Consider the following 22,964-nt stretch of genomic DNA (forward strand, 5'->3'; position numbering starts at 1 on the left):
TAAAATAAAGTTAATGTTCAAGGCCAATATGGCTATGTTACATAAAGATATACTGTATACGCCCTCCCCTGCCCCCCCAAAAAAACACATTATATTTAATTAATAATTTACCAAACCATGTGAAGGTGTAGCTTTAATATTAATTGAAGCTTTTTCATTTGTGTGGGTGGTTGCACGTTTGTGTGGGTAGATGTGTAAGAGTGTGTATGAGGAGGCCAAAGGTCAGCTGTGGGTGTTGTTTCTTAGTCATCTACCTTGTTTGAGACAGGGTCTCTCCTTTGACCTGAAGCCCAATTCTTAGACGAGACAATCTGGCCAGGGAGCTCCTGGGTCTGCTTGTCTGCCTTCCCAGAGTTGAGATTACACTCAGCTTTTCTATGTGGATTATGGACGTGGAACTCAGGTCCTTATGCTCTGGAGTACCTTTTGCCTGTTGAGCCCTAAATTAAAACTTTAATTTTAAAAATTGTTTTCTTACATTTGACTTAGTGTGTGTGTGTTTGTGCACATGCCTGCCGTATAGAGTTCTGTGAGGACAACTTGCAGGAGTCAGTTTTCTGCTTCCACCATGTGGGTCCTGGGGATCACACTCACATCATCAGGCTTGGTAGCAAGCCTTTACTATCGCTCTAGTCCCAAACTGTTAAATTTGTTATTCGGATCCTCGACACTCGACACCCAGAATTCCCAGGTTTTCCCAGCTGCTGGAGTGCTTCTGTGCACTCATCCCTGCAGGCTGGTCTAGGACAGAGGTTCAGAGAGAGACAGGATTTCTTCCTATGATTGTGTCACTCAGAAGTCTTCAGGTTGGTCAATAGAATCCTTCCAAGAGCGCCAGGCAGCTTTTGCTCTGAAGACCTACAGTGACAGCTTCTGGGGAGCCTAACAGAAGGATGTACGTATTTGGGGAGGTTTTTTAGATTTACTTATTTTTATTTTATGTGTATGAGTGTCTGCATATATGTGCGTGTACTAACTACGTGTGTGTAATGCCCATGGAGGCCGGAAGAGGATGTCAGGTCCCTTAGAATTGGAGTTACAGATGAAAACTGAACTCCAAATCTCTGCCAGAGCAGCAAGTGTTCTTAACTATTAAGCCATCTCTCTAGCCCTGGAAATGTGTATATTTAAAACATGCCTACAAAGGGCTGGGGAAGTGGCTCAGTCGGAAGAGTGCTTGCCTGGTGTGCACAAGGCCCTGGGTTTGATTCCCCCGATTCTCATAAACTAGACACGTAATACATGCTTGTAATCCCAGGACTCAGGAAATGGAGTCAGAAGGATCACAGATTCAATGACATCTCTAGCCATAGTGAGTTCAAGGCCAGTCGTGTCTACATGAAACCCTGTTTCAAAAAACAACAGACAAGTCAGTCATGCTTACAAGGTATAAAGGCAGCTCTGGTGCAGGGCTCCTTCAGCATGTTAGAGGCCCCGGGTGCCAGCCCCCGCACTGAGAAACATAATGTCTACATTATTTCCGTCTAGTGATAAGAGGCCACACTGAAGGAGACACTTATGGAAGTGCAGGGTTTCAAAGCTGATGAACACCCTCCAACGTCGTACGGGACCCGCGCTAACGGCCACACTAAGTATGTCTTTCTTGTCCCTTCTTCAGGTGGGCACTTCTTTCACCGGAACTCCCTGTCACCTCGTAGCCTGGTGTACGAAAGTGAATTCTCCACCATCGAACCGTCCTTGGACATGTATGATGAGAACAAAACCTGATTTTTTTTAAATGGGCTGCTGGGGGTCTCTCCTTTTGAGCTTTGGTTTATGGTCACCTTTCTTTTGTATTTTTCTGTCATCGTCCGTTTCGGAAGAATGGCAGTACCTCTGGGTGCAAGTTGGGGTTCAGAGTTAAATTGCAGAGTCCCCCAAGGTGAGGTCTGAGGACAGCATCATTGCCCAGATGAGCCTCATGGTACTGACTACCCACCCAGAGCCAACCACTGAGCATGGGCACCCCATGACCCTTGCCGTTTCCAGAGAAGAGATGGGGCCAGGAGCTAATGAGGCGTTTGTTGCAAATGTGTCCGTGTCCCCAAATAGTCGCACGCTGTTCTGTGTCAGGGTGGCATTGGGGTTTTGTAAAATACGTTTGTGGTCCTCACATGCACATGAAAGCCTGCAGATAAAATGTCCCACCGATGCAGACTATGAGTCTTGGACCCGCTTCACTTTGTCCTCTGTCTCTTACTGTATTTCCCGGTAAAGGCCTCTTCCTACAGGGAGTCCTCCAAGAGAAGATTCGTCTTCCTTTCGCCCTCTAGACTCGCACAGTCTGTTTTCCTGCAGAGCTTGGAGGACACGGGCACGGGGCCAGAGTCAGCTCTCACAGGATCAGACAGTCATCACTCTCCAGCGTCTGTGACGAGCACGACGTAGGATAACAAGTATTTACACAGACACTAGACAGAAGGCATCTGTCCCCACTGCCTGTGGTGTATATGGGGAGGTGGCACCGGGAGCCTAGCACGATGACCACACGGGACAAGGTTAACGGTCATCAACACCAGAATAGTTTTGAATGTTTTATTGGGAAGTGCAAACCAACATCCTATGAAATACCAAATGGGGGACCCCTCTTCCATCTGGATTGTCTAGTCCAGTGCCAGCATCAGCACCAACATGAAGAAACACTGGAGTGCTGGCCGCCAGTCTTTGAGAAGAGGATGCTGTGGCCAGCATGGTGGACACTGGGGACATATGTGCTCATCCCACACATCCAGAATGACATCAAGTTAACTAACATATGAGAAACGTATAGCCTACAGTGTGGGATCAAGATGAGCAAGTCACCTCCTTTCTACAGAAGTTCGTGCCACAGTCGGCCTGCTTCTCACCAGAGCTGTGAAGATGGTCAGATCCTGGTTAGGAGAATGCAGCTCCAGCATCCAGACATGTGTGACACACAGGCAGGTGGGGAGGCTCCCACCCTGTCACTGTTATTGGCTCTGTGGGTCGTAGGTTTGAGGCATGTGTGTGCCATCTTCACACATGTGGCTGCTTCTCTCTCACAGCATCTTGTAACATGTGTCACTAAGATCCCTCAGGTGCCCTCAGAGAACCTTAGTGCTGACAGCCTGGAAGAACCTAGTTGCAGGGTGAGCCCACATACTTCGCTTGAGGCTGGAACAGGGCCGACCTCTAAGGTCCTAACTGCTTTCACTCTTCACTGCTTACCAAGGGCTTTTGTCTTTCCTTTTTATAGTCTTTGTACTATAAAAATATTTTTGATAAAGTTTCAGTAGATTACCGTTCTGAAAGACAGGTTCTCAGTGAGAGCATTCTCAACAGGAGAGTAGACTGCCAAGGTCCAGAGGCTCGGGCGGAAGTGTTTGGTGTGGCAGACGAGGCAGATGCTATAATTGTCATGTTGTCCATAGCCTTGTTTTCTCCATAACCAAAACTCAGATCCCAGTGAATCATTTTCTTCAGGTCTCAACAGTCTTATAAAGGCAAATATATTAAATTCCACTCTAGACAATTTCTTTACTGAAAAAAAAAAAAAAAAAAAAGGAAAGGAGAGGAATTGCTTGGGGGAAAAATATTTAAATTGAGTCCTCTAGAATTCGACTGAGACAGTGTTTGAATCCCTGGGAAATCAGGGCATGTGTTCGCTGTAGGACATTCAAGGAGGCAGTCCTTAGGAGGGAATTTACTCAGAATAGTGCTCCAGACACCAGGTTGACCCCTTTTCCTGAAAACTCCAGAATGTCCTGTGTTCATCAGGAGGGGACTGGCTTCTTTGTTGAGGGCATGTGCTTTGGGAGGACAGAAGATAATAGCTTCCTGCCAGCAGCTATGATGAGGGGACTCCCGAGAAGCCACCCAGGTCTCCAGGTGGAGCTGGGCGCAGAACCATTACCACACGCGCCACAGAAGACACACAAAACAGGATCTACAGCCGCAGGCAGCCTTAGCTGTGGACTGCAGCAGCGTGAACACAAAGGCTTAAGCTTTGGAGATGCCTAGCTCCCTGTGGAGGAGGCACTCTGGGCCAGTCACTTCCGGGAGAAAGGAGAGCTGACTGGCTGGATGTCCAGGTGTGAAGTCTCCGGAGGGTCTCGGGAAGTAATGAGTGTGTCCGTCCAGGGTCTAACCTCTGCTCCCCTGCTGGGAAAACAGGCTCTACCACCAACCATTTAAAACTCTCCAAGGCCCCCGCGCCTTGCCTGAGTCAGGCTCCATCTCCTGGCCCCTCTTGTCATTCCCTCACAGGAACATCCACAAGGCACGTCCCTGAACGCCAGTCCGTCCGGAAGCTGAGTCTCTGCTTCCCAACTGCCCTGATGCCAAAAGACGTGGTCAGAAAGGCATTAAGCAAAAGATTACTGAATCTTACTAATTGGTGCGTCCTACAGACCTTATAAGTCTTCCCAGTTCTATCACCCCTCACCGGCAGGCACACTTTCACTGATCTATGTGCTAAATGACACTGAACTGAGGAAAAATCCACATGCCCTTTTGCTGTTAACCTTTACTGTAGGGGACCTTGTTTGCTACAAGAACACAAGACTATGATTTTACATCAGGGGTCCTCCCGACAAGGGGTCACTGCTCATAAATGTCAAGAAAGGAAGCTGCCAAATTTAAGACTAGGATCATGGAGTTAGTTTTGTCAATGGTTTGTTTTTTGGTTTTTTGGTTTTTTTTTTTTTGAGACAGGGTTTCTCTGTGTAGCCCTGGCTGCCCTGGAACTCACTCTGTCGATCAAGATGGCCTTGAACTCAGAGATCCTCCAGCCTCTTTCTCCTGAGTGCAGGGTTTAAAGGCTTTTGCCACTAGGCCCAGGCTGTTGACAGACTTTTTATAAAGTTCTGATTGTGTACCTGACTCGTGCACTTGGAGTTAAGATGGATTGGTAGTCATGAAGACTTGGAGGGTGACGGTGCATCTCAGTGGTCTGACACCTCAGCGCTTGAGCATATCTGCTGTCCTGCTAACTGGCATGCTGGCAACAGCCCGCAGAGTGAGAGCCATGAAATGAGGTGGGTCTTTAGGAGACAGTTCGCAGAGCACAGGTGGAGGGCAGGCGTGCCTGCTGAGTGGGGGAAGGGCCCTGAGGAGGACCAGGAGTCAGGCAAGGGTTGCAGCAGCTCCCCTTGTGGGGCAGGGGAGGCTCCAGAACTTTACTTGGAAAAAGAACACTGTGAGCAGTAGGCTGTGTGAGAGGCAGGCCCTGCAGGGGGCTGACATGCTAGCACTTGGCTTAGAACCAAGGGACCCCGGACTGAGCTGACTAAACAAGGGGCCTGTGAGATAGAAGTGGGGGTCAGATTTATTTATTTATTTATTGTTTATTTCCTTCCTTCCTATCCCTGCCCCCAGACAGAGTTTCTTTGTGTAGCTGTGGCTGTCTTAGAACTAGCTCTGTACACTAGGTTGGCCTCTAACTCACGTAGATCCACCTGCCTCTGCCTTCTGAGTGCTGGGACTAAAGGTGTGCACTGCCACCACCCATCCTGGAAGCCAGATTTCTAATCTCAGTGATTGGGTGAATGTTGGTTGGGTCCAAAAGAGCCCATAAAACCCAGCCCTGACGTGGTCTCTACGTGATCACAGTCCCTGGGAGGCGCTGTGTCCTCCCCTCCGCCACCCTGTGCAGAGGTTTGTGTACTAGGCACATATACTCACCCTGGCAGAGGTGAACCTGTAATACCGATGATGGTGTCAGCCGGAGAGAAACTGGGCTAGAGAGCGTTGATTGGTAGGGATGGCAAACAGAAGAAGCTACTGGAGACGCTAATGTAGAAAAATGAGTGTGAGTAATTGCCCCATTCAGGAAAGGTGGGCCTGCCAGCCCTCCTTCTCCAGTGAACAGAACGGGAGGTCTGTGCACTTAAACTCTAACGTGGCCCCTTGGAGAGGAGGCAGGAGGGAGTCATTATCACAGGGCAACTGTCCTGACACCACAGCATAAAACAAGTGCCTTCTGCCCAGATCCAGATGAGGGCAGTGCTTACAGAAGTGCATGGAGCCAGTCAGCAGTGGTGGTGCACGCCTTTGATCCCAGCACTCAGGAGGCAGAGCCAGGCAGATCTCTGTGAGTTCGAGGCCAGCCTGGGCTACAGAGTGAGATTCAGGAAAGGCTCCAAAGCTACACAGAGAAACCCTGTCTCGAAAAACCAAAAAAAAAAAAAAAAAAAAAGTGCATAGCATTCTGCCTTGTTCAGGCCCTGTGAGTAGTACATCATTCCAAAACTTTGGCACAGCCCCCAGTTAACCTGTCTGAAAAAGGAAGAGTGTATAAGATGCTTGGATGTGGTTGAGGTCACTGCCAGACTGGAAAAATGCCTTACAGGCTGTAAGTACCGTGACGTCAGAAAAGGAGCAGGAGTGGCAGGCACTAAGATGCCTGTGTCTGTAGCACAGGACTCTGTTTGCCTGAGTGTATCTGCAAACAGCAGGAGAAGCAAAGCTAATGGACAGCTGCTCTGGCAGACTCCTTGCCTCTGACTGGCTGGCCCCTTGGCCCTCTGCAGATCACAGTATTTACAAGTCACACCAGCCTCGTGGAGCCTGGGTGGCAGGGGCTGAAGTTAGTGGTCAGGAGGCCACCTTGTAGCCAAGGACCTCCTTCGGGGCTCTGGCAGGATTTAGGTCCCACTCTTTTTATCAGTGATCCCAGAAAACTGACCTTGGAGGAAGACAGGCCAGGGTGGGCCCTAGCAGGCCTGGAATAAAAGCAGTCACGCGTGTCTTCCAGAGCTGTGACTCCACCAGCCTACAGTGACTGTAGGGCAGAGGGGGCTGTCAGCCTCAGCTGCTAGAAGGGTGACATTTCTGCATTACAGACATGGTTCTTGGAGCTCTAAAAGGCCCTGTGGAGGCTGCCCGTCCCTGATTACCCTCCTGCAGTCCTCCATAGGTTACACTTTTTTTTTTTCCTGCTTTCTTCACTCTGACTTGAGAAAAAAGAAGAAACGTATGGCAAAGGCAGAATAGCTTTTGAACTTTGTGCAACCCAAGTATTGAACTTTGAGGTGGATTCATTGCCGCCAGAGTAACTAGGGCCTCTGCCCTGGGATCACTCAGTTTCCTCCTATTGACTCTTTAAGACAGGAGCGAGGTGGCCCGGACCCCACTTCACAGCCTAAAAGAGTGATCTTTCTCAGAAGCATCGGTGATGGCCGGAGCTGAAGATGGAGCCCTCTCTTAGCAGTTAGCGCTAATACAAACTGCCCTCATTCCCCTCCTGAGGAAAGGTGGATCTGCCAAGCTGCCCACCTCCCCCCTGTAGTGGACGCCCCATCCCCTCACCTCCCAGCATCCCTGGAACATTTGATGCTGATGTGACTCATGTCTCTCCAGTCCCCTCAACTCCACTTGCTGGTCAGGTGTATACCTGGGAAAGGGACATGTTGGCCACCAGCAAGCCTGCTGTGACCTTTCATCAGATCACCTCTTCCTGTCAGCGACCCTCGCCTGTTTCTACACACCTCTTTCCAGCCACTGGCAACAGTTAACATTGTACTAAGCTACATTTTTACAAATTTAACCCAACAGAACATGAGTTCTAACCTGCTTTTGGAATTACCCTTCATCTACAAATAAGTCTAAATGTATTTACTTATGATATTAAAGGACTTTTCTAATGACTGGAAGGCATTGAACCAAAATATTGTTCTAAAAAATGTAGGAGGGTTGGGTAAAATGTGACATCCCAAGCCATATTTTTCCCTTCAGGTAAGCAAGCTACATCTGCCAACTGCCACCCATGCTTTATGCCTCAGTTACTAAATATGGCCGGCTCCCATGCCTAGACCTTTTAGGGGTAGCCACGATGACACATGCCATCTTCCTGGCAGCCCTGGTTGGCTTGCTGACCCAGTTAGAATACAGCTCTCTTGGCTAGTGCGTGGAGTTGAATCTGGTATCTTCATCCAGCATGGGGCTGAGATGGACTCCTGAGTAGCCATACCTCTTCCAAGGAAACTGGACCAGTGTTGTTTACAGAAACAGAAAAGAGTCCACGCTGGGAGGTGATGTGGGTGTGGGGTGGAGAAAAACACTGTCTCGTGGTCATATGCTGCACCTGTAGAAGGAGAGGCCTCAGTTTCAGTCCTAGGCCCATGTGTCACACTTTTCTCAACTCAGTAGCTTTTACACTCATAGAAAACACTGACATCACCCCTTTCGTATCTGGGTTATTCGAAGAGCCCCCACTCATTCTGGGTTCCTGCTGACTATGCACAACATCTCAGAGGATGGCATACAAAACTATTTTTCTAACCTTAGCATAGGTAACTTGGGGTGAGGAAGCTCGGAATACACCCAGAGCAGATGACAAGGTGGGGCGCCTTGAGGGGTAAGAGGGAAACTATGCACTTGAATTTCTTTCACCAGTGGACAGCTTGTGCCAGAAAGAGCACACATCGAGGATTCAAGAAGCAAAATTGCTCGTTAGCTTAATTCAGGACTCACTGTAGGGGGTTACCCTGTCAAGAACACAGACACCTGCAAATACAATGTGAGCTGATTTCTTGACAATCAGATCTGTCAACCCCTGGAAATGGGCAGCACAATTCCTAGGTCCACATGGTTGATGTAAGTATAATTAAGTAGTGAAATTGTCTGGCATGTACCTCGATGCCGATAGTGTACACCTGTATGTGTGGAATTTGCTAATATCGTTTCAATAAAAACCTATTGGAAAAAGCTGTTTGTGTCATGTGGAATACTCTCCGGGGTTGCAAGTGACAGAAAACACAGACTGGCTAAAGAACATGGTAGGAAAAGAATCCAAACCACGATGACCCCACACACTCTAGAAATGGCTAGACGGGGGCTAAACCATGCAAACGAACTCTAACACACTGTAAGAACACCAAATACTACAGCTGCTTTGAAAAAGAGTTCAGTGGTTGCTCAGAAGCCTGCCTCTCCAGGGCTGGAGAGACAACTCAGTGGTTAAGAGCGCTGCCTTTTCTCCCAAAGAACTGGGTTCAATTCCCAGCACCCACATGGTGGCTTACAACATCTGTAAGTCCAGTTTCAGGGGATCCAACTACCTATTCTGGCCTCCACAGGTACTAGGCACACACGTGGTGTACAGACATACACGCAGGCAAAACACCCACACATAAAACAAAAAAGTAAAATCTAAACTTTTTGAATATAAAAAAAAGTCAAGGTTGAGTGTGTACACACCTTTAATCCCAGCTCAAGAAGTGGAGACAGGTGCATCTATGTGAGTTCAAGACCAGCCTAGTCTACATAAGGAGTTCCAGGATAGACAGAGCTGCACAGAGAGATGATATCTTAAAAAAAAAAAAAAAAAGAAGAAGAAGAAGAAGAAAAAAAGAAAGCAAGAAAGGAAAGAGAGAAAAAGAAAAAAGAAAAGGAAGGAAAAGAAAGTATGGCTCTTAATAATATTATCTTATTGGTTCTTATCATACCCAAAAGAATTAAAAATACTTTCATCCAAAACTTGTACACAGGGCCTGAGAGATGGATCGGCAGTAAGAGCATTTGCTACTCATAGGAATTGGAGATTACAGACCCTCATGTAGCGAGACAGGCACACTGAACACACTTGTATCCCCAGTTTGTGGGATCAGAGACAAGAGGGTCAATGGAACTTCTGATTTCCAGCCTAGCTGAGAATACAGAAGCCTCAAAATCAAGGAAAGGCCCCTGCCTCAAAGAAATAGGTAGTGAATATAGAGAAGAAGACCCAGTTCCCCCTTCTGGCTTCCACGCACATAGGGACATGCACACCTGCACATAAATACGCCTTATACTCAGACACACACAAAGCAGAAATCTTTTAAAAGATATGCACAGTGCCTATGATGATAATAGTATTAAGATCTGAAAGACTGAAAGATAAACAAAATGTGGCATATCCCAACCATGCAATACTCAGCCATAAAAAAATGTCACTGACATGCTACGACATGGGTGGGTCTTAGATGTGTGATAGTGAGCAAGCCAAACAATCGGACAGATTATTCAATTTACATGAAAAATCCAGAATAGAAAGATCATGAAGGCAAAAGCAGATTGGTGGTTACCAGGGGCTGAGGAAGAGAAAGATGGGAAGTAACTGTGATTTCTATTCGGAACGATGAAGAAGTTCTGAAATTAGACAATGTTCCTGGCTGCTAAACACTGTGATTCTATCAAAACCTGAATTTTGCAGTTTTATCCATGAGGTAAATTTTATAGAATATAAAATCACAGAAAATAGAAAAAGGACGTAGGTTTTCCCCCCTATATTTTGTAGCATATTTTAAGTGCTCAATAAGTATTATTTTTCTTATAAATAATAGTCCTGGGCCATGTGTGGTGGCGCACCCCTCTAATCCCAGCACTTGGGAGGCAGAGGCAGGTGGATCTCTGTGAGTGTGAGGCCAGCCTGGTCTACAGAGCGAGATCCAGGACAGCCAGGGCTACACAGATAAACCCTGTCTCGAAAAATCTAAAACAAAAAAGGGGGATAGCCTCCTTACAGATTGGTCTCTGGGTCAGCAGCAGCACCCAGGAGCATGTGGGATCTGCAGAGACATAGGCAATGCCAACAGTCAGCCTCAGATGCCCAAGATCCATCCATGTCATCTCATGTCAGTGGCTTATATTGCATGGAGGGATATGCCACATTGTTTATCTGTCAGTTGATGGACATTTCAGCCTTTGGGCTCTCGAGTATACTAAAGCATACAACCTCTGAAATAAGGATAGACAACCCTTTACTACACTGTACCATGGTAACAAGTATTCCCGTGTTATTTTTAAATTGCATTTATTATTTGTTTGTTTATGTGGAAGTCAGAGGACAACTTGCAGGAGCTGTTTCTCTCCTATCATGTGGGTTCTGGGATCAAACTCGGGCATCTCACTGGTCCTCAAGTACTTCCAAGTTCTTTTTATTATTAATTTTTTATAGATTTACTTTTATTTATGTGTGTGTGTGCGTGCACACAAGTACACATGCTCAAAAGTGGTGTGTGTGTGTGTGTGGTGTGTGCATGTGCGTGTGTTGTTGCTGTTGCTGTCAGCAGCCAGAAGGTATCAGATGCCCTGGAGCTGGACTTCCATCTTTTGCTGAGCCATCTCTCCAACCCTCTACTTGCAAATTCTGTTTTTTATTTATTTATTTTGGTTTTTTTGAGACAGGGTTTCTCTGTGTAGCTTTGTGCCTTTCCTGGATCTTGTTCTGTAGACCAGGCTGGCCTCGAACTCACAAAGATCCGCCTGCCTCTTGTTTTTTATTTTTTTTTATCCTTTATTCTTTTGAGACAGGATCTCTCTATGCAGCCCTGGAAGTCCTAAAACTTGCTATGAAGACCAGGCTAGTCTCAAATTCACAGAGATACACCTGCCTCTACCTCCCAAGTCCTGGGGTAAAGATGTGTGCCACCATGCCTGGCTGACTTCCAGATTCTTGAGTGTAGAATTCTCCAGAGAGCACAGTGGCATCAGTTTATGCTTCCAAAACTCCACTTTCCTATTATTAGAACACACTGATATGATACACTACAAATCTAGTATGTGCAAGACGATGAGTTTTCACACATGGCTATCACACTCACTCCCCCATGTAGTGATAGGATGGACAAACAGACTGACGGACTGCTGTGTACCCTGTCGGGATAAACCTGAGTACATTGTGCTTCAGAGTCTTAAGGAAAATCGGTCTCCGTATCTTGAAAGCTGACTGAGTCACAGGGTGCATTTCAGAAGACTGTAGTTCATTCACTCTGGCTGTCACCCATCTGCCACACCCAAGACCCTTGAATGCCAGCGACAGAACCCAACTCAAGGGGCTAAGGACGCAGTTCAGAGTGCTTGCCTAGCATGTATGAAGTCTCCAGTTACATCCCCAGCACCACGTAAGCCAGGCCGGGCGGTGCATGTCTGCAATCCTAGCAATGAGGATGATTGAGGCAGGGGCATCAAAGCTTCTGAGATCATCCACAGCTACACATGGAGTTTGAGGTTGGCCTGAAATGCAGAAATATTAAAGACCTGGTTTCGAAGAAAACCCTTGAAACTAGCTCAAACCTCCCAGAATGAGTCTACCCTTCCTTCTTTTCATCCTCCTGCTACATCCAGGTGACATGAGACGCCTCATACAGCTGTCTCCCTAGCCTTGACCAAAATAACTATGGGTCACACTTGTTGTCCAGGCGGAGGCCAGAGCTCCTTTGAGTCAGAAACTGTCTTGTTCCTAATTGCTTCGCCGGGCTCTAGCTGACATAGCCTGTAGTCGCTAATTTTGCTCCATAGTTCAGTGGCCGGAGCCCTGGGCTGGGATCTGAAGGTGGATTTGCATTGTGAGTGATCACCGCCTTCAGGCCAGGAGAGGGAAGAGCAGGGCTCCGCGCTCCTAGACCATAGCATGGCCCGCTTATGCAAAAATGAACCCAACGGTGATTCCAGCCTCAAGGCCACCCCAATCCATCTGTCAGATGGGGTGGGGGCACTTATTTCCAAGGACACCAACTGCCTCCAGAGCTTCCTGACAACCGGGCTTTTTGAGGATTCCAACCTTAGACTTAAGCGTCAGAATTCCGAGGCTGATCAGGAGCTGCTAACCCTTCCCCAGGCGCGCTTTGCAACATTAACGGCTGCACAGTCGGCCGAGAGCATGTGATCCCCCACAAACTGGACAGCGGTGGCGGGGCGGGGCGGGACTGAGAGGCCAGGGGAGGCCAAGGAGGGCGGCGCTGCGAGCGAGCGCGGCCGCCAGGGGGAGCCATCCTCCGGGCCGGCATCACGACCCCGCCCCGGCCGTTCGGCTCCGCTCGGCTCGGCTCGGGCGCAGCGACGGCGGCGCGCGCTTCCGCCTCGCGGGCTCTGGCCCGGTGCGAGCGGCCGCGCGATGTGGCTCGCGCCGGAGGAGGTGCTGGTGGCCAACGCGCTGTGGGTGACGGAGCGGGCCAACCCCTTCTTTGTGCTGCAGCGGCGCCGGGGCCACGGCAAGGGCGGCGGCCTCACGGGTGAGCGGGGCGCGGGCGGCCGGGCCTGTGAGCACCGGGCCTGGCGGGGCAGCAGGACGCGGCCAGCGGGCACGCGCAGCGGCGCGAGGGGTCGGAGGGCGGGCGGGGAGGACCGTCCCGGGACGGGCGGCACGGGGAGGGCAGCAGTGGCCTCCAGGAGACGTGTGCACACTCCTGCAGAGGAACTTAGCAGTCAGAAGCGTGCGGAGTCCCCCAGCTCGCCCTCTGCCTCAGTTTCTCCAAGTTCCTCTGAGCGACCAAGTGGCAATAAACACACATTTTCTTTTGCCCCCCTTCCTTACTCCCAGTTCACTGGAAAAATTGTCTCTTTATGAAGATCAAAAATGCCCTGACCTCTGTTCCCCTTCCTCCGGCTTCTCTTCACTTGGTGCCATCAGAGCGCCTGACCGAAGGCTAGTTTTTGCACAATTATCAGTCTATATGAAGTGTCCCTCTGAGCTAGCCCAGGTGCCCCTTGGGAGTCTGGGCACCACCAGTCACATAGAAGCAGCTGGAGTGGGTGTCTCTGACGTTGTGTGACATATGGGATTGTGGGAATCTACTGAGCAGGATTTGTTCAAAGCCTCTTGTGCCCCAGGGCCTGTCAAGTATTACCTGAACGGGTCTGGCCCTGCAGGAGACTCCAGTGGACCCTTCTGGGTGCCAGCTCCTTCAGTTTATAAAGCGAATTTTCTGTGAAATGCCCTGATTTTCAGTGTGGCCGCTGAGCGGTCCTGCCAGATGCAGTTGGAAGCTTCTTGTAGGTGCCATCAGCTGCCAGGTACTCAGGAACCACACACTTCTTAATGCAGAAGGGACTGTACCTTTTCCAAGAAAACTCGGTGTTCTCTTCCACAGTCAGGCTCCTTCCCAGAGGATCTGGAGATTACTGGAGGTGGTGCTGGACCTGCCTCCAGGACCCAATGTTGATGGACAGTTTGGTAGCAGCTGCCCTGGACAGCCCCATGACCACAAGGCCACTGAGGAACACAGGGCAGCGTGTGACAGGTCCCTTTTGTTACATCATTCATCTGTCTGTGTCCCCCAAGGCTGAGCTTCCAAAGTACGGCCCCAGCCATTCTATGACATACTCCTCCAAATCCCATTGAGCCAGATTTGCACAACCATCTCCTCCTGAGCAGTGTCTCCCTAAGAGAGATCCAGCAGCAAGGCAGGTTTATTCAAGCCTCTCTTCAAAACCTGCCAGCCTGGGCTGGAGAGATGGCTCAGGGGTTAAGGGCTGGAGGACCCAGGTTCAAATCCCAGCACCCACATCGTGGCTCACAGCCGTCAGTAATTCCAGTTCTGGAGGATATCCAGTACCCTCTTCAGGCCTCCATAGCCACCAGTGCACAGACAGACATACAGACACAACACTGATACACAGAAAAAGAATGAGATAAGCCAGCCATGGTGGTGCATGGGAGGCAGAGGCAGGTGAATCTCCGAGTTCGAAGCCAGCCTGGTCTACAAAGTGAGTTCCAGGACATCCAGGGCTACATAGAGAAACCTTGTCTCAAAAAAAGGGGGCGGGGGATAATTTTTTAAAATATTAGCTTGCCAGCCTGGACTTCTCGTTAAAGAGTGGATGTGAGGTCAGCAGGTTACAGAGATTTCAGGTCCTGCAGTATGGTCATTTATCCAGTCATTTATCCAGAGACTCTAAAAGAATGTTCCCAAGACCAAAAGAAAAACCTCGACACGAACACTGAAAAGTTTACTCCAAACGCTGGAAAAGCTGGCATGTGCCTTTTTCTTTTGTTTTTGAGATAGCCTCACTATTTAACTTTGGCAGGCCTGGAACTTGCTACATAGACCAGGCTGGTCTTAAAATTCACAGAGATCAGCCTGCCTCTGCTTCCTGAGTGTTGAGATTAAAATCCTTCGCCACATAACTGCAATGTATATGCTTTTTGTGTCTGGATGTGAGTGTATGCACACGTGCGTGCAGGAGCCCACGCTTGTGTGTGCTGGGGCCAGAAGCTGATGTGGGTATCTACTTCTCTAGCTCTCCTGCACCTTGTGTTTTGAGACGGTTTGCTGGCCAGCGAATGCCAGTTGTCTGTCTCCGCTCTGCTCCCAGCGTGGAAGTTACAGCCGCAAGCTGCCACGCCCACCTTTATGTGGGTGCTGGGGATCCAAGCTCAGATCCTCCTGCTTACATAGTAGGCGTTTTTTACCAACTGAACCATCTCCCCAGATCCCTAACTGCAATTAGAGTGACTTTTTTTGTTAACATTTCGGTAAAGCAGGTGAGAAATCATGTGTTTGGATGTGTCTGTTTTGTAACCATCCATCGCATTTATTAAAGATGAGGGGGGTCCGATGAAAAATGGCAGGTAGCAGAAGTATTAAAGATGATTAATAAAACCAGTAGAAATGGTTTTCTGTGCCAAGAAGATAGCAGCTCCGTGTCTTCAGATCTCACCAGAGGCAGCCGTTCCTCGGAAAGGAAGGAGCAATGGGCAGGGTGTTTTGATTACTTCATTATTTAAGTAATCAAGAAGAGTGGATCAGGCGGACAGTGGTGGAAGATAGGGTTTCCTGCCGATTTGCCAGGAAATGATGACCAAGAGCACCGCCACAAAGTGTGTCATCAGGCCAAAGGGTACGTGGTAAGGAGAACTTGAAATGCCCGAAAATGCTTCAGTTCCAGAAGAGAAAAAAAAAAAAATGTCTTTCAAAATCTGATGATTCTAAAAAATGTTTCCTTGTCCTGTGACCCACAGTCATGACTTTGAAGGCTGCCCAAGCATCCAGAATTGCAAAGTAAGATGACAAGTGTAGGGGGAAATGTCTACATTGTCCCCTGGGGTTGATATGGAAGGTGTTACAATGTCCTTGCTCTGTGAGGAACCAGAGTTCTCGGCCCACACTGGAGGGAAGGCCCAGTTTGTTTGTTTTTTTGTTTTTGTTTTTGTTTTTTTGGTTTTTTTGGTTTTTTGTTTTTTTTTTTTTTTTGGTTTTTTGAGACAGGGTTTCTCTGTGTAGTTTTGGTGCCTGTCCTGGATCTCGCTCTGTAGACCAGGCTTGACCTCAGATTCACAGAGATCCACCTGGCTCTGCCTCCCGAATGCTGGGATTAAAGGTGTGCACCACCCCGCCCAGCCTGGAAGGGCCATTCTTAAGAGATATATCTGGCAGTTACTTAAAAGATAGTGTAGGGACAGCAAGATGGCTCAGAGGGTAAATGTGCTTGCTGAGTAGGCCTGGAGACTTGATTTCAATCCCCAGATCCCGTGGTGGAGGGAGAAAACAACCTCCTCGTGTGTGCCGTGGCACAAGTGCCCCTGTGCAGTAGTGATAAGAAATAATTATAAAAGGTAAATTGTGTAAGCCAGGTAGAGTGACCCACTAGTGATCCTAGAACTCATGAAGCAGAGGTGGGAGGGTCATGGGTTCAGGACTAGCCTGAACGACACAGACCTTGTCTAAAAAAGCAAACAAAACAAGATACTGCTATTTTTCTGGATTTTGTGATATCTGTGGTATTTTTCTTTGTTATTCTAGTTTGAAACATTTTTTCTCATTTTAAAGAAAGTATTTAGCTGGAGTTATAGGTCCATGCTAGGATGCCTGCCTAGCACATGTAAACCCTGGGTTTGATACACAGACAGACAGACAGACAGACAGACAGACAGAGATACACACACACACACACACACACACACACACACACACACACAATTAAAGAAATGTCGGGGCTGGAGAGATGGCTCAACGGTTAAGAGCACTGACTACTCTTCCAGAGGACCCGGATTCAATTCCCAGCATCATATGGCAGCTCACAACTGTCTGTGATTCCAGTTTCAGGGGACCCAACACCCATGGCAAAACACCAAAGCACATAAAAAAAAGTTACTAGAAATTAAGTGTTTGGCCAGGCGGTGGTGGCGCACACCTTGAATCCCAGCACCCGGGAGGCAGAGACAGGCAGCCCCTTGTGTTCAAGGCCAGCCTGGTCTACAGAGCAAGATCCAGGAAAGGCGCAAAGCTACACAGAGAAACCCTGTCTCGAAAAACCAAAAAGAAAAAAGAAATTAATTGTTTGTCTTAACACCTAATTTGGGGGCTGAGGGTACAACTCAGTTAGTAGAGGGCCTTCCTACCATGCACAAAAGCTCGGGGTCCAGCCCCAGCATCACATAAAGCAGGCCTAGTGGCACATTTGTGTAATGCCAACATTGGGGACGGTTAGGAGGATCAGTTCAGTCATCCTTGGCAACCAGTTTGAGGCCAGCCTGGGATTCTTGAGACCATGGCTATAAATAAATAAATAAATAAATAAATAAATAAATAAATAAATAAATAAATAAATAAATAAGTAAGTAAGTAAGTAAGTAAGTAAGTAAGTAAGTAAATAAATAAATAAATAAATAAATAAATAAATAAATAAATAAATAAATAAAACCTGTATTTTGTACTTTTCTGCAAAAGAGCCTCCCAGAATGGTTTGAGCTTTGAGTCCTATCAAACATCTACTGCAGCCCAGGATGGCTGACACAAACCTTTAACCCCAGCACTTGGGAAACAGAGGCAGACAGATCTTGATGAGTTCAAGGCCAGACTGATCTACTTAGTAAGTTCTAGGCCCGCTAAGGCTAGGTCAGAAGTCCCTTACTGCAAGTATTTCTGAGCCAAGTGAATAGCAGATGCTTCCAGCAGACACAGGAGGGGAAGTTTGGGCAGGAAGCCCGTGAGGAGTAACAAGTCCGGCCGTGCAGCCCTGCCAAGGCTAGGTCTTCCTGACGTGGTGCTGTGTGAGCTGTCTTAGGCCAGGCCTGGCCTCCAGGGCTCTCACCTTCCACCTCTCTCTGCCCTGCCCACAGGTCTTCTCGTGGGCACCCTGGATGTGGTCCTGGACTCCAGCGCCCGTGTGGCCCCTTACCGCATCCTGCACCAGACCCAGGACTCACAGGTCTATTGGACGGTGGCATGTGGTAAGTGCCCTGAGTCATGAGTTCACACTGGGAGGGAGGGGACAGGAAACCTGCATTCTTGTGGGATGATGTCTACCATTCAGAGGAGCTCCTGGGGGCTTAGGCTTGGACTCACTAGAGACCATGTTTTCTCTTCCACCTTGTCTCAAGGGGGATACAGTTGGGCCTCATAGTTTGAAGATTGAGCATTTTCAGATTCCATTTCTTACTCGTATTCACGTGTAGCCTCCTCGTTGACACAACTAGCATTTTGATACTCTTACACATGTGGTAAGAAATTTGGCTCATACGATGGCTTGGGTCCTCACCTAACGGGCGTCATGGCAGCTCTTGGCCTTCTCATTTTGGCGCTCTACTGGAAACAAGATCCTTTCACTCTGGGGGGTGACGTGTTTTCCCATCTTTTTGCTTTGTGTTGATTTCACTGATGAGGATGAGCCCCACGGAGAGTGCTAGAGCAGTGCCTCCTCTGGGGGGTGCCCCTCTCAGAAAGAACCTTGGAGATGCTTGCAGAGGATTGGGGTGCCCCTCACAAAAGGAGAGCCTTAGAGAAGCTTGCAGAAAGCTGGGGTGCCCCTCACAGAAAGACAGCCTTAGAGAAGCTTGCTCGGGAGTGAACCCTGGTGCTATCCATCCAGTTCAGTGCAAAGCATCTTCAAATAGAAAAACACCTGAGAGAAAGTCATGTATTGGTGGGGTGATGAAACATTGAGATCTTCACCTTGCCTTTAGCCTGGGATAATGGTTCAGTGTTTGAGGGACCTTGTAGCATATATCCACGATGAGTGATGGGAGTCTGCTGTAGCTGCTGTGTTCAGGTTAGATGAGGTGAGCCCAGCTACGCCTGTTCAGGAGGACGGTCAGTGTGGGCCGGTCATTCTGAAGTGGCTCTGGTGTTCAGACAGCACTTCCTGAGTGGCAAGCACTCACCTGAACCTCCTCACAGGTACTTCTGTTTTGAAGATGAGAAAACCATGGTCCAGAGCAATCAAGTAACCTGTCTCGCATTATACAGACTGGCAGTTCAGGCCCCAGACACCTGCTCCTGTATCAGCAGATACCTCTCTGGTTACAAGCCATGCCATTACCGTCCTGTAGGATTCTGGTAGTCCTTGGTGGCCTGGGAAAAGATAACATCTATAGTTTGTGGACCTCAGCCAGCTGTGATGGTACATGCCTATAATCTTAGGCTCGGGTATGAGGATCATGAATTTGAGACCAGTGTGAGCAATTTAGCAAGCCTCTGTCTTAAAATAAATGAATAGGAGCTAAAGGTGTAGCTTGGTGGAGTGCTTGTCTAGCATCATGAATCCCCTGCATTTGGTCCCTAGCACCACATAAGGTGGTGCACACCTATAATCCCAGCACTTGAGAGGGTCAGGAAGGAGGATCAGGAATTCTATCATCCTTGGTCCTGTAGCAAGTTCAAGGCCAGCAACATGAAACCTTGTTTCAAAAAATAAAAGCCAGGCAGTGGTGGCATATGCCTTTAATCCCAGTACTCAGAAGGCAGAGGCAGGTGGATCTCTGAGTTCGAGGCCAGCCTGGTCTACAGAGCAAGTTCCAGGACATCCAGGACTATACAGAGAAACCCTGTCTCTAAATAAGTAAGTAAATGAAGCATAAAGAACTAGAAGTGTGGGTCAGTGGTCCAGCATTTGCCTAGTGTGTGTGAGACCCTGGGTTGAAGCCTCAGCACAGGAGGTGGAAAGTGTCTAGCCCTCGAAATTGGATCTCAGCTTCAGGGTGGAGGTTAGAGGATCAAGGGATTAAAAGCACCGGCAGGTGCCAACCTGGAAATAGTGCCTCTGCCCCAGGTATTACTGTATTTCCTCCTCCTTGGCACCCTGAACAGCAGTGACCTGTGTCTGCGTGAGCAAGTGAACAGTGTGAAGTGGAGAGGTCAGTGTGCCCAAGGCCAAGTGGAGAAACCCAACAAGACTCCAGATCTCCTGGTTTTCAGACCCACAGTGGGTATCAGGAGGCTACAAGATTACCTTCAGGAGATAGAGGTTCCTTAGAGGCTGCGTTCCACCCAAGTGGGGTCTGGGAAACTTAAGTGCCTTGTTCACAGGGAGACGAGTGACTTTTTCAGAAAAGTAATTTAGTGTGTATTCATATATGTGTGTGAACACATGCTGTGTACACCGTACCAGCTGGCCCCGGAGCTTCCGGGTAATTGTCCTATCCCTGCCTCCCGTCTCTCTGAAGGAGTGCTAGGATTACAGATGCATGCCATCCAATCCGGCTCTTTGCATGGGTTCAGGGGATCAAACTCAGGCCATTCAGCTTGCATGCCTCGAGCTCTTACCCATTGAACCATCTTCCCACCCAACAGGTTACTTAACCCAACAGGTTACTTAACACGGGCCTTGACGAGTGTCATCTCTGCCTCAGTGTGTCCTTTCTCAGGGAGCATACAGAAAAAGGCCATGGCACCAAGGGCAGCAGCTGGGTAGGGAAGAGGAGAGTGGGGAGGGATGGCAGCCTTTCAGTGCGGTGAGGCTGAGAAAAGTCCTGGCCATACTGCAGAACCCCTCTCTCTTTCCTCTCACACCAGATGCCATCTCTGCCCTGGTCTCACCTGGGTCCCTCACCCACTGTCTGGGGTCTGTCTCAGAAGCAGCTTGCCAACCCCAGATGTCCTGCTGGAACCTGCCCATTGAATACCAGTCTCTCCCCTTGGCATTCAGGATGGCCAGAATCTGCCCACCTCCATTCCCAGACTCCTCCCCAGCTGGGTTCCGGTATTCAGACAAGCCACACACCTGCAGAGCCTGTGGCTTCCCACCGGCCCTCTGCTGGCTTCTGGGCAGTGTCCCTTCTGTGTTGAGTACTCACCCAGACCAGACGCCACCTCCCCAGATTCCTCACACCCACACACCCACTCTTCCTACTCCTCGGGGCTTGACCTGGCAGTCCCACTGCCCTTAAACAGAAGTGTGCCCCCGTCAGATGTCAGATGGAACTCCTGAGGAGGAGAGTGGGCTTGCTGGGTGAAATTCTCTGTGCCTCGACTTGACACAGTGAGGCATCTCTAAGGGGTCCTAGGAGAAGTGAAGTGAGAGCCGGGGACAGTTCCAAAAACGGGTGACACGCAATAATCTAATTAGCTACTGCATTCTTTTTATCCCCAGCACCTGACAGAGGTGATGTGGTTTGTGTCCTTAACACCAAATGAGTGAATTTCCTTTAACTAAACGTATATATAAACATTTATAGTTAAAATACAAACAGATGCAGACAGACAGAATGGCAGGTTCATCTAACTAAGGTTGCTGGGAATGTTTGTAAAAAAAAGAAAAAATGATCCTGGGGGATGGAGAGATGGTTCAGTGGTTAGAGCACCTGCTGCTCTTGCAGAGGATCCAGGTTTGGTTGCCAGCGCCCACATGGTGGCTCACAGCCATCCAAAACTCCAGTTCCAGGAGATCCAACCCCCTCCTATGACCTCTGAGGGCATACAAGTGGTACACATACATGCAGGCAAAACATTGATGCACATAAATCTGGGCAGTGGTGACACACACCTTTAATCCCAGCACTCGGGAGGCAGAGGCAGGCGGGTCTCTGTGAGTTTGAGCCAGCCTGGTCTACAGAACTAGTTCCACAACAGCCAGGGCTGTTATACAGAGAAACACTGTCTCGAAAAACCAAAAAAAGAAAAAGAAAGAAAGGTTACCGAGAGTTGCATCATGTGTCAATTTAACTTCTGAATTTGAATGTGGGTTCTTGGCCGAAAACAGAAAAAGGCAGAAAGAATCCGTTTCTACCAACCAGACCTGGTCTCCTTGTACCAGGAGGAGGAGGCCTCAAGAGAAACACAAAGGAAAACCAGGAAAGGAAAATGGGGACTGAAGGGACTTGCAGGGAGACAGTTCTCCCGGGTGACTCACTAAGTTATCTAGTACTTCAGGGGGCGGGGCCATCAGGCCTGCCCGGGGACGGATCAGGGTCACCTGCTCAGCTGCTACAAGGGTGTTGCCAGTTAGAAAAGGGTGTCTTCTTCGGGGCTGGGGGTGTGGCTGGGTAGGAAGCATTTTCCCAGAACACCTCTGGTTAATAGACCATAGTGTGTGGGCATGGTTGCTTTTCTTGCCAAGGTCCATGGACTCCTCTGCCCTGGCACAGCTGAGAATATAGGATGCTCCCTCCTCCCTTCCTCGTAGCCATCCATTCTGAAAGGTTTTCCAGGTTAGGTGTTTGCTTTGCCTCCTGGGCGGGGTGGGGGGGGGGGGGGAGGGGGTGCTGCTCTTCTAAATCCTTGGTAGGAGCAGACAGTCAGCCTTTGGGAGTAGCACGAAGCTACCTTCTCCAAGGCTGCCTACTTCCAATGGACCTGCGGTGCTCAGACAGCCATGAGGGTTGGGGGAGGCCATCAGGAGATGACGACTAGGCGGGCAGTAACCATGTGTCAACTGGACAGAGAAGCTTGACAAGTTCACAAGCTTGCGGCCATGTAGATTGTCTCTAGAAGGACAGGGATGCAGAGCCGGATGAACCCCCTTGGTGCTGGGGGAGGAAGAGCTCTGTAGTTCTGGCTTTCTGTGTTTATGGCCTCTGTTGTAGAAGGAAGTTTAAGCAGGGATGGTTCGTCTGTATTGAAGACCGTGGTCCCTCCAACAGAGAGCTTGGGGCCCACCTCTCCGCTTTGAGTCTTGAGACCTCATGATTTCATCTGCCCTTGCTGAACTAGGTTCTTCCCGCAAAGAGATCACCAAACACTGGGAATGGCTGGAGAACAACTTGCTTCAGACACTCTCCATCTTCGACAGCGAGGAAGACATCACCACCTTCGTCAAGGGCAAGATACACGTAAGGCTCCTGTTGTTGCGGGGTGGGAGTGGCCGCGCAGAGTTGATGCCCCGTATCTGTGGGCCGTGCTTCTACGGGTTCTGCTGTGAGCCAAAAATACTTGGGGAAAAGAATTACATCCGTGCTGGACATAAAAAGACTTCTGTTGTCAGTCTTTCCTAAGCAATACAGCGGAGTGGAGCATTCCTACTGCTCTGCATGCTGTAAGATGAGCTGAAGCATGCAGGAGGTGAGCACAGGCTGTAATGCAAACCCTGGC

The 22,964-nt window shown here is 48.9% G+C and overlaps 2 protein-coding genes across 3 annotated transcripts in view; both read left to right on the top strand.

Annotated features, from left to right (window-relative positions):
* The window catches only part of Rnf130 (ring finger protein 130), a 101,814-nt gene extending 98,700 nt beyond the window's left edge, over positions 1-3,114 (top strand). The window contains exon 8 of the mRNA XM_059270432.1: positions 1,619-3,114. Within this exon, the coding sequence (XP_059126415.1) occupies positions 1,619-1,728 (110 nt within the window). The 3' untranslated portion in view covers positions 1,729-3,114. The remainder of the gene's footprint in view (positions 1-1,618) is intronic.
* A 9,666-nt stretch (positions 3,115-12,780) lies between these two features.
* Positions 12,781-22,964, top strand: part of Tbc1d9b (TBC1 domain family member 9B) — a 41,549-nt gene continuing 31,365 nt past the window's right edge. For both annotated transcript variants that reach the window (XM_059270434.1, XM_059270435.1), the window contains exons 1-3: positions 12,781-12,950; positions 17,780-17,890; positions 22,587-22,705. In XM_059270434.1, coding sequence (XP_059126417.1) covers positions 12,833-12,950; positions 17,780-17,890; positions 22,587-22,705 — 348 coding nt within the window. In that variant the 5' untranslated portion in view covers positions 12,781-12,832. The remainder of the gene's footprint in view (positions 12,951-17,779; positions 17,891-22,586; positions 22,706-22,964) is intronic.

This window comes from Peromyscus eremicus, chromosome 8a (genome assembly GCF_949786415.1).
Source record: "Peromyscus eremicus chromosome 8a, PerEre_H2_v1, whole genome shotgun sequence".
Classification (NCBI taxonomy): Eukaryota; Metazoa; Chordata; class Mammalia; order Rodentia; family Cricetidae; genus Peromyscus; species Peromyscus eremicus.